Here is an 11,783-nt window from a genome sequence, read left to right as displayed (position 1 = left end):
GACCTTGAAGGTGCATGATAGGTAGGGATTGAGAGTGGTGAGGCCAACTCTCTTTGGTAAGGGGGAGATTTGAAGATCAATAGCCTAACCTAAGAGGTTTTTTGGCAAGAAGTGAAATTGGCACAATTTCGCAGCAATTCACTAAGTATATTAATCTTGTAAAACCAAGAGCCAAGGCACTCCTTAAATAGTATTGGAGGCCAATTTACACAAGGTGAAATGAGAGGGAAATTCAAAGCTATGCAAAGAGAGAATTGGCGCCTAAAATTCAGCACATGGGAAGTAAGTTCTAGAATCTAGCATGTGCAATTAGATCTAGAACTTACGCTCCACTTTAGGCTAGCTTGGGCCGGTCCTAAGTTTAATTAAGAGTTTAGGAAACTCAAATTAAACTTAGGTTTGCATTTTAGGTACCAATTTGCATTTTAACAAAATTACAAAAGAAATATTCTATGCTACTTTTGACAAGAATTTAAAAGTTATTCTACACTAGGAGCTATGGCGTCTTTGAGCATGTATAGGTAGGTCTCTCTACCATCAGTGGCAGTGTTCCAATCCTCTTCAAGCTTCCTAGCCATGACCCTTAGTGATTGGCCCAATATGACATGTTGGTGGACTTTCAATTGTAGTGGTGCTTGGGCCTCTTCCATCATCTCCTCCCCGTTGAAAAGGATTTGTCCTCAAATCCAATGCGTCATCTTCTTCATTAGTACCTACAAAAGGAGACAAATCAATGACATTAAAAGTATCATGTACTCCATATTCTGTAGGCAAATAAAGTTTATAAGCATTGTTGTTGACTCTTTTGAGGACTTGGAAAGGTCCATCACCACGGGGACTAAGTTTAGACTTTCTCTTAGTTGGGAACCTATCCTTCCTAAGATAAAGCCAAACTAGGTCTCCTTCCTCAAATTTAATTTCTCTCTTTCCCTTACTGTTATACTTGACATATTTCTCAATTTGTTGTTGTATTTGGGCTTTAACCTTCTCATGCCTTTTGTTAACAAATTCAGCTTTGGTAGCGCCTTCCTTATGCACAAAAGTTTGTGGATTAGGAAGGGGTACCAAATCTAAAGGAGCAAGAGGGTTAAAACCATATACAACTTCAAATGGGGAAATCTTTGTAGTCTTTTGAACTACTCTATTGTATGCAAATTCAATATGGGGAAGATACTCATCACAAGATTTGTGGCTACCCCTCATGACCACCCTAAGCATAGTAGAAAGAGATCTATTGACTACTTCAGTTTTTCCATCCGTTTGAGGATGACATGATGTGGAAAAGTGAAGTTTAGTGCCAAGTTTTTCCCAAAGAGTTTTCCAAAAATGACTTATAAACTTTGGATCTCTATCCGATACTATGCTTCTAGGTAATCCATGAAGTCTTACCACTTCTCTAAAGAAGAGTTTGGAAACATTTTGAGCATCATCCACCTTGTGGCATGGAATAAAATGTGCCATTTTGCTAAAACGATCCACAACCACAAAGATGGAGTCAAAACCTCTTGCAGTCCTAGGGAGTCCTAGAATAAAATCCATGCTAATGTCTTCCCATGGAGAACTTGCAATCGGTAAAGGGGTATAGAGTCCATGAGGCATTGTTTTAGATTTAGTTTTTAAACATGAAATGCATATAAAACAATGTCTTTGAACATCTCATCTCATGTGAGGCCAAAAGAATTTTCCTTTTAAAAGATCAAGAGTTTTATCAACTCCAAAATGGCCCAAGAGGCCTCCTTCATGAGATTCCTTTACAAGAAGTTTTCTAAGTGTGCCTTGAGGTATACAAAGTTTTCCTTCTTTAAAAGGAAACCCCTCGGATACATAAAACCCTTCTTGTGCTCTACGTCCACACTTAGCAAAGAGAGATGAAAAATCTTGATCTTCTTTGTATAGATCTCTTATGTTGTCAAATCCAAGAATTTGGGCTCCAAGTTTTGAAAAGAGCACATATCTCCTTGAGAGAGCATCGGCCACTATGTTTGTGCTACCCTTCTTGTATTTGATGACATAAGGAAATTTTTCAAGAAATTCCATCCATTTTGCATGGCGTTTGTTCAACTTTTGTTGACCTTTCAAATATTTCAAAGACTCATGATCACTATGAATAACAAATTCTTTAGAAACTAGATAATGTTCCCAAGTCTTTAAGGCCCTCACAAGTGCATAAAGCTCTTTGTCATAGGTGGGGTAGTTAAGGGTGGCTCCATGAAGTTTTTCACTAAAATAAGCAATTGGATGCCCTCCTTGTAACAAAACCAAACTTATGCCAACTCCCGATGCATCACACTTTAGCTCAAAAGTGTTGGCAAAATTTGGTAAAGCTAGAATGGGTGCATTAGTGAGTTGAGCTTTTAGCCTCTTGAAGGCTTGTTCATGCTTCTCATTCCAACAAAATGAAGTGTCTTTCTTCACTAACTCATTGAGTGGTGAAGCTAGACTTCAGAAGTTATGCACAAAAAGTCTATAAAAACTTGCCAAGCCATGAAAACTCCTAAAATCTCCTACATTTTGTGGTGTTGGTCATTCTTGGATGGCTTTGATTTTCTCGGGGTCAACATGCACCCCATTTTTGTTAACTACAAAACCTAAAAACACTACACTATCAACACAAAAAGTACATTTATCACTATTAGCAAACAAACTATTAACTCTAAGCACTAAGAGAACTTCCCTAAGGTGTCTTAGGTGGTCTTCTAGGCTTCGACTATAGGCTAAGATATCATCAAAATAAAGTACTACATATTTACATTTACCTATACAATCCCTTAAGACATTATTCATGAGCCTCATGAAAGTGCTAGGTGCATTAGTGAGACCAAAAGGCATCACCAACCACTCATATAGTCCAAATTTGGTTTTAAAAGCAATTTTCCATTCATCACCCTCTTTGATTCTAATTTGGTGATATCCACTTTTAAGATCAATTTTGGAAAATATGCCATGCAATTCATCAAGCATATCATCTAGTCTTGGGATTGGATGCCTATACTTTATGGTGATGTTGTTGATGGCCCTACAATCACAACACATTCTCCACTTGCCATCTTTTTTTGGCACCAACAAGACAGGTACAGGACTAGGGCTTAAGCTCTTTTGAACCCAACCCTTCTCCAACAAATCTTGTACTTGAGATTCTATCACCTTAGTTTCCTCAGGATTAGTTCTATCGGCTGGTCTATTAGGTAGACTAGCCCCCGAAACTAAATCAATTTGATGTTCTATACCTCTAAAAGGAGGAAGTCCTATGGGGCCTTCCTTAGAGAATATATCATCAAATTCTTGTAAAAGCTCTTTTACTTGAGGTAAAACCAAAGTCTCAAGATTAGTGTAGTGCATGTAAGTGTTCCTTTACAAAAGATAAGGCTTGGAGGTTGTTCAACAAGAAGCATATTTTTAAAGGTATTTTTAAATGTTTTGTCTTGTTGAATGACCTTGTGGGAAGGAACACTCTTCTCCCATGCCTTTTGCTCCCTAAGGGTTCTTTCTTTTTCTAATTTGATTTTTTTTTTTCTCTTCATCCCTCTTTTGTTTCATTTGTACTTGATCTCTTACCACTTGTGAATGTGGTAAAGGATTGAGTATAAACTTTTTTTCATTATGGGTGAAGGTAATCTCGTTGGTTAGACCATTGTGCATGGTTTTCTTGTCAAATTTCCAAGGTCTACCCAATAAGATGTGACAAGCTTCCATGGGTACTACATCACATAAAACGTTATCCTTGTAGTTACCCACAGAAAACTCGACTTTTACTTGCTTGTCTACAGTTAGTTCCCCGTCTTCATTGATCCATTGAAGTTTGTAAGGTTTTGGATGAGGGACTACTTGTAGATTTAGCTTTTCAACCATCCTAACGCTACAACAATTGCAGTAAGAGCCACTATCCACAATGAGAGAACATATGTTTTTGAAAACTTTGCATCGTGTATGAAAGATGTTCTCTCTTTGTGTTTCTATGTTCACGCTAGTTTGGTTGCTGAGGGTTTTTCTAATCATCATTAATTCCCCCTCACAAGGATATACTCTCTCCTTGTTCTCCTCCTCTTCTTTCCCACTAGGTGCATCATCACAACTACTATACTCATCTACCCCCCTTAAAAACAAAGTTCTTTGATTTGGGCATTGAGCTTGTACATGACCTCTTCCATAACACTTAAAACACTTAACTACCCTAGTGCGAATGGGTGGAATGAGCATATCTTTTCCTACACTTTTAGGAGTCTCTCTTGGTTTTTCTTTAGGCACACTCTCCTCCCTTTTAAAATCTCTTCTTGGATAAGAATTAGGGTATGAACCTTCCTTATGACTTGAGGTTTTCCTTAAATTTTGTTGTTCAACCTTGATACATAATTGAACCAAATCATTCAAGTCTTGGTAGGGTAAGAGTTCAACTCTATCTCTAATCTCAAGGTTAAGCCCACTTAGAAATCTTGCTACGGTAGTGAATTCGGATTCCCTAATGGAGGCTCTCATCATATATAGTTCCATTTTCTGCCTATATTCCTCTACACTCATTGTCTTTTGTTGGAGTCTTTGGAGCTTGTCCATTAACTCCATATTGTAATAGGAGGGAATATGGTGGCATCTTAAAGCTCCCCTTAGATCGTTCCAATATTCTATGGGAGGGTCTTTATGAAGACGCCTATCTCTCTCAAGGGTCGTCCACCAATACATAGCATTGCCTTGAAAACTTAGAGTGGCTAAGGGTACTTTGTTTTCTTCGCTCACTTTGTGACAAGCAAACAATTGTTCTATTTTCATCTCCCAATCTAGATAGATTTCTACATTTTCTTTACCATGGAAATGAGGTAGATCTACCCTAACCTCTCTAGGGCTTTCTTTCTTTTCTTTCCTAACTCTCCTAGGGGGTGGTTGGTAGTATTCATTGATTTTAAGGCTTTGTTCTCCATATGACTCATTGCCCCTAGAGCTAGATGTATGCAAACTTTTTTTGGATTTAGTGTATTCATCTTTAACCATTTTCAAGTCATCTTGCATCAAAGCAAATTGAGCATCCCTTTCTTTAAGTTGGGTCTCATGATGCAATTATCTATATGGAAGTGCTTGAACATCTTGTGCAATTTTTTCCAAAAGATTTTTAAGAAATGTTCCCCCAGTTTCATTAGAGTTGTGAGATGGAGATGACATGGTTAAAGACTTGTGTGATAAGTATTTTACCCCAAAAAAGATAAGGATAGTAGTGAAGGTAGCTTTCCAAGAAAGAGAGGTGGATCACTAGGATCTCTTAAGTACCAAGTGTTTCCTTGCCAAAATCTATCCCTCAAAACTTGTCACAAACCTTTTTCTAAGTAAACTACGTAAGTCACAAGTAGGAATGAAAACACAATTTTATGCAAAGAAAGCAATGCAAAGCAATTACAATACAAAACAAGTAAGTAAAGCAAAACAATTAACTAAGCACAAATTAAAGATTACCAACTAAAAAGCTTTAAAACTAGACGAATCCTAAGGTGAGGCTTCTAGACACTTAGAGCGATTGAAGACACACTTACCATAATTATTCCACTAATTAATCAAAGTTGAATGTAATTACAATTCAAAGGAAATACAAAAGAACTTGAATTACAAAGTAAAATTCAGATTTCCTAAACTATGCAATCCTTGGCTTGTGTTACTCTTTCTTGTTGCGTTCCACAATTTGTATGTGTTTGTAATCCTATTTGCTTCAGCTCCTTGCCTTAACCTCTTATGGTTAGTCAATTAAAATCTCCAAAACAGTACCTACTAAGTAGGGATGGACTCACCACAAAGGTTAATTCCAACTTAACAAGCACCACTTTTAAATTCTTTCACCAACAATTATAGGTCAACAAATTAAAGCAAAGAACAATTCAAAATTTAGAATAGGACAACAACAAATGGAGTAATTTGTATGACACAACTTGAAAGAATGTTGAATAAATTTGACAAGCAATCAAATAAGCACTCAATAAAAGGTGGCACACAAATTGAACCTAAGGAATGGCACTAGAATTGATTAAAAAAAACCAAAACAGTACTACTGGAAATTTTAGGCACAGAAAGCGTGACTTAGAAAATTTATGCTGAGCTGGCTATTTGAAATTTGAATCTGAAATTTTAACCATAAACAACTCAAGATCTTAGCAAAATTTTGGCGCTGGAATCACACTGAAAAAATGCACCAAATAATTGTGATAAATTTTTCAAATATGTTGTCAAATTACCGTCTCTATTAGCGCCAGGATGTACACTTTTTTCATTTGATTTATCATTTTTTTTCTATTTTGTACTTTGACTTTATTCTTTTTTTCTTGTTTTTTCTAACACATCAATATGTATAAATACAGAATTTCACAATTTTTCTTCAACGGATTTTAATTTGATAAGTAAAATCAGCCAGCACAGAATTAAAACAGAGTAATCCTAATCCTGTAATTAAAAACAGTTTAAAGAAACTTCAAGAACACAATAGAATTGATGTATAGAATTTGTATGGATCTAACACACAAATATAAACTCAAATCTAAAAGGAAAAATGCACCAAAGGATCAAACAATTTCAGATTAAAAAGTGGAATCAAAGCTAATCAAGAAACCAAAATTATCAAAAACAACACTACATTGAATTGATGATAATTTAGGAGAAACATGACTAGACAAAACACAATTGGATTCAAAAATCAAAATGACTCAAAGCAACACAATATAAACCGATTGAAATTTCAATAAAGACTCAAATAAACCAAAAACAGAATAGCAACACAAATCTATATGGAATCCTACACAAAATTTGCAAAATAGAAGCTCAAGATCAAATTGAACATGAATGCACCGATTGGATTAAACCAAAACAACATCTAACACAAAAACAAACTCAAAAATAACAAGACAATCAAGGATTCATGAAGAACAACACGGAATTGAATGAACACAAAAATAAAAATGAAATAAGGCACTTATCTCTTGAAGACCATGGCTTTAGATACCAAATGATGGAAGAGGGCCAAGCACAACCTCATATAAAAAGACAAGAGCCAAGACATGAGCATCCAAAGCCAAACCAAGAGCGTCTAGGCCAAAGGAAGGAGCGTCTAGGCCAAAGTGAAGAGCGTCTAAAGGGAGAGCGTCTAGAAGGAAGGGTAGACCGTCTAGGACCTATTACTTGGTCCATGACCAAGCTACGGATGTGAGACTTGGGCCAAGCTATGGATGGGAGAGAAAGCAACTTGTATATGCTACATGAAGGCCCATTAAGGATAGCTTAGTATTAGTTGTGGTGTAAATAGCATAAACTTGATTCCATGAGACTTGACCTAGATTTGCTAAAGAATTGGTCACATTCTAGAAGGATTCTCCACATGGCCGGCCATGTGCTCCATGTGATGTAAATTTGCATTTCATTTTGATTAGCATTAGGGTTGCATTATGGTCCTCCTTAGCCTATAAAAGGAGGAGTCTACACCTTGTATTTTGAAGACTATTTTGAGTAAAGAAATGTTTCCCAAGTGCCATTCAAATTACTCCCTTGCCAAATTCTCTCTAGAATTAGGTTTTTAGTCTTCAATCTTCACCCTCAAATGGAGATGGCTGAACCACTCCAACCCTCACTACTCCTCATTCACCTTCAAGGCACCCACACTTCCTAGGAAGGCCTTGTTCCACTCTCCTCCACTAAGCTTCTGCACCCATCATCATCAAAATCAAAGAAGAGCTCATAGGAATGCCATCATTTGTATCAGAGCTATGGTTCTTCAAAGATGAGTATCTCTTTGTCATTTTCTTTTTGAGTTCTTCTTATTTCCTAGTTGTTCATCTTGATTCCAAGTTGTCTTGTTGTTTTTCTGTTTTTAATATGATTTGAATGCTTTTCTATTCATTTCAATCGATGGGTTTGTTCAAATTTGTGCTTGAACATCTATTTTCAAGTTTGTGTAGGATTCTTGATATATTTGTGTTGCTGTTTTTTATTTTTAGGTTGCTTGAGTCTTGATTGAAATTTTATTCGGTTCATATTAACATGCTTGAGTCATTTTATTTTCTGAATCTATAAGTTTTGTCAAGTCTTGTGTTTCCATATTTGTCATCAAATCCTAGTAGTACTTTTTTTTGGCTTATTTGTTTCTTGTTTTTGGAATAAATGCTTGATCTGAAAATGCTGTGTTTTTTATCCTTTGGTGCTTTTTATTTTTTAGTTTGAGTTCATATTTGTGTGTTAGATCCACACAAATTCCTTACACTAATTCCATTGTGTTTCTTTTGGTATATCTTTCTGTTTTTATTTCCAGATTTACAGAATCCTCTGTTTTCCACCATTCTGTTTTGGCTGATTTTGCTTATGAAAATTAATTTCCACATAAGAAAATTCTGAGCCTCTGGATTTTGCAAGATTGAGGTGTTAGAGAAAGGACAAAAAAAGAATCAATTCAAAAAAAGAAATAGAAAAAAAAATGATAAATATTACAAAAACAGTGTGCAATCCTGACGCTACAACTGGCGAATCTGAGCACTGATTTTAGAAAATTTATTAAAAAAAAATGGTGCATGCGTTTGGAGTGAAACCAACGCCAAAATTTGGTGAGATCTTGATCTGTTTGAATCTCAAATTTCAGAAGCAAATATTAAAAGGCCAACTCAGGATAAATCTGTGAAAATCACGCATTCTGGACCACAACAATTTGTTTCAGTGGTGCAGTTTTTTATTTTGAAATCAAATCTAGTGTTATTCCATAGGTTCCATTTTGTGTGCTATCCTTTCTTTGAGTACCTTTTTATTTGTTTGTCTAATATTTCATTGAAACTCTTTCTAGTTGTCACATTTAATCCCATTTGTGTGGTACTGTTTTTCAAATTAATTTGTTTCTTGCTTTATTTCTTTGACCTCTAAGCTTGGTGGTGGATTAATTATTAATTGGTACTTGTTTGAGTGGAAATTGACTTGAGAGGAGTCTAGTTTGCTTAATAGGTGCTGGATTGAAGAATTAATTACCTAATTCCAAGAGGAACAAAGGCAAGGGCAGAAACAAACACCTACCAAATACACCACATACATTGGAAGGCCCAACAAAGGAAGTGCAAATAGAAAATCAACAAAGGGAGTTTCATCTAATTTCTTTGCAACTTAACTCTTGTTAATTACTTGTTTAATTACGCAATTAGACGGTGAGTGTGTCTTCAAGGGCTCCAAGTGTCCAAGAAGCCTCACCTAGGGCCGACTAGTTTAAAACTATCTAGTTTAGTATTTGTTAATTGCTTTAATTGCATCTTTTTGCCTTTAATTAGCTATGCTTATTAACTGTTTTTTGTCTTGTTTAAGCTTTGTTAATTTTTGCTTGGGTGATTAGATAGTTTGCATTGTTTCTTGCATTAAAATTTGATTTCTCCAACTTCTTTGTGTTTTAAGTGGTTTACCAAGAGAAAGGTTTGTGTGAAGACATTGAGGGATAGCTTTTGGCTAAGGCAAGACTTGGTACTTAAGTAGTCCATTGTGACTCACCTCTCTTACCTGGAAAACTACCTTCTTTAACTTCCCTCATTTTTTTCAAGGTAAAACATTTCTAGACATAAAACTCTAGTCATGTCTTCTCATTCTTCAAAGTCTATGGAAAGTGATATGAAATCCATCAAATCCCTTCTGAAACAACTTGCCAAGGATGTTCAATTAATTTCCTATAGAAAATTGGAGAACGAGTCTAAAATCAATGAACTAACTATAGCAAAGGAAGAGAAATCACAAAATTCAAAAAAATCTCATACTCATGCATCTCATTCCAAAGAAGATGAGTCTCTAGGAGAGGGAAGCCTTAGAATCAATGACTATTACCAACCACCCCCTAGAAGAAATAGGCAAAGGGAGCAAGAGAGCCCAAGGGAAGTAAGGGTAGACCTACCCCATTTCTATGGTAAGGAAGATGTAGAGGTATACCTAGATTGGGAGATGAAAGTAGAGCAACTCTTTGCTTGCCATAGGGTGAGTGAAGAAAGGAAGGTACCCTTAGCAACCCTTAGTTTCCAAAGTAATGTCATGTATTGGTGGACCTCTCTAGAGAGAGATCGACGTCTTCATAGGGAGCCTCCCATAGAATATTGGAATGACCTTAGGGGGAGCCCTAAGACGTCGCCACATACCTTCCTACTACCATAGGGAGTTGATGGACAAGCTCCAAAGACTCGAACAAAAGAACATGAGTGTGGAAGAGTATAGGCAGAAAATGGAGCTCTACATGATGAGAGCATCCATTAGAGAGGAAGAGATCACCACCATATCTAGGTTTCTAAGTGGGCTCAACCTTGAGATAAGGGATAGAGTTGAACTTCTACCCTACCAAGACTTGAATGACTTGGTTCAACTTTGCATTAAAGTTGAACAACAAAATTTGCGCAAAACTTCAAGTCAAAGGGTGGGTTCTTACTCCAACTTTTATCCCAAGAAAGACTTTAAAAGGGAAGGTAGCACATCTAGAGAAGAACCCAAAGAAACTACCAAACCTTTAGTAAAAGATGCCTCCACCCCACCCATCCGTGCTAGGGACACCAAGTGTTTTAAGTGTTTTGGAAGAGGACATGTGCAAGCACAATGTCCAAACCAAAGGGCTTTGTTCTTAAAAGGAAAAGATGAGTACACTGGTGGTGAGGATGAACCTAGTACACAAGAAAAGGGGGAAGGAGAGAGGATAAATCCTTTGGAGGGGGACTTATTGATGATTCAAAGAATCCTCCACAATCAACCTAGTGCATCCATTGAGACACAACGAGAGAACATCTTTCATACTAGATGCAATGTTTTAGAAAATATATGCTCTCTCATTGTGGATGGTGGATCATGCTGCAATTGTTGTAGCACTAGATTGATTGAGAAACTAAATCTACAAGTAGTTCCTCATCCAAAACCTTACAATTTACAATGGATCAATGAGAATGGGGAACTACGTGTAGACAAACAAGTGGAAATCAAGTTTTCTATAGGTAACTACAAAGACAAAGTTTTATGTGATGTAGTACCTATGGAAGCTTGCCACATCTTATTAGGTAGACCATGGCAATTTGATAAGAAAACCTTGCATGATGGTCTAACTAACAAGATTTCCTTCATCCACAAGCACAAAAAGTTTGTACTTAGCCCTTTACCACATTCCCAAGTGGTAAAAGACCAAATACAAATGAAACATAAGAGGGATGAAGAGAAAATAGAAAAAGAGAAAACTTTTGGGAAACAAAAGGCGTGGGAGAAGAGTGTTCCTTCCCACAAGGTCATTCAACAAGGCAAGCACATTGAACATACCCTTGAAAACATGCTTCTTGTTGAACAACCTAGCCTTACCTCTTGTAAAGGAACACTTGCAAGCATAAGCAAAAAAGAAGAGTCTTTAAAAAAAGCTTGCCTAGATAAAGATGAAGTAAATTATTTCTCATATGTGCTAGGATATCACCAAGTGAATGTCAAGTTATCTATAAGCATCTACAAAAACAAATTTTTATGTGAAGTAGTGCCTAGAGCAACTTGTCATGTCTTATTGAGACAACCATTGCAAAGTGTACAAATTCTCATAAACAATGGTTGTAACAACGAGACTATCTTTACACATAAGAGAAAAAGTCTTCATGAAGGAGAACTCATGGGCCAAATTAGAGTTGATAAAACTCTAGAGCTTTTAAAAGGAAAACTTTTGTCCCCTATGAGAAAAGAGGTTCAAAGACATTACCTTAGGTACTATTCTTGTTTTCAAACTACACCCAAAGTAATGTCTCAAGAACTCTATGCTCCTTCACCTTTTGCAAATGATCCTTGGGAAGACACAAATTTCA

General features: G+C 36.4%; 1 protein-coding gene across 1 annotated transcript; it reads right to left on the bottom strand.

Annotated features, from left to right (window-relative positions):
* Positions 1-3,474: 3,474 nt before the first annotated feature.
* LOC150029578 (uncharacterized) lies at positions 3,475-4,980 on the bottom strand. Its single transcript, XM_090296104.1, has one exon. It carries the CDS (start codon positions 4,978-4,980, stop codon positions 3,475-3,477), a length of 1,506 nt encoding a protein of 501 aa, XP_090152230.1.
* Between the last annotated feature and the right edge of the window lie 6,803 nt (positions 4,981-11,783).

Source organism: Phaseolus vulgaris, chromosome 1 (genome assembly GCF_051622355.1).
Source record: "Phaseolus vulgaris cultivar YP4 chromosome 1, ASM5162235v1, whole genome shotgun sequence".
In the NCBI taxonomy this organism is placed as follows: domain Eukaryota; kingdom Viridiplantae; phylum Streptophyta; class Magnoliopsida; order Fabales; family Fabaceae; genus Phaseolus; species Phaseolus vulgaris.
The sequence above is the reverse complement of the archived record's forward strand: the minus strand, read 5'-3'. Positions and strand labels throughout refer to the sequence as shown.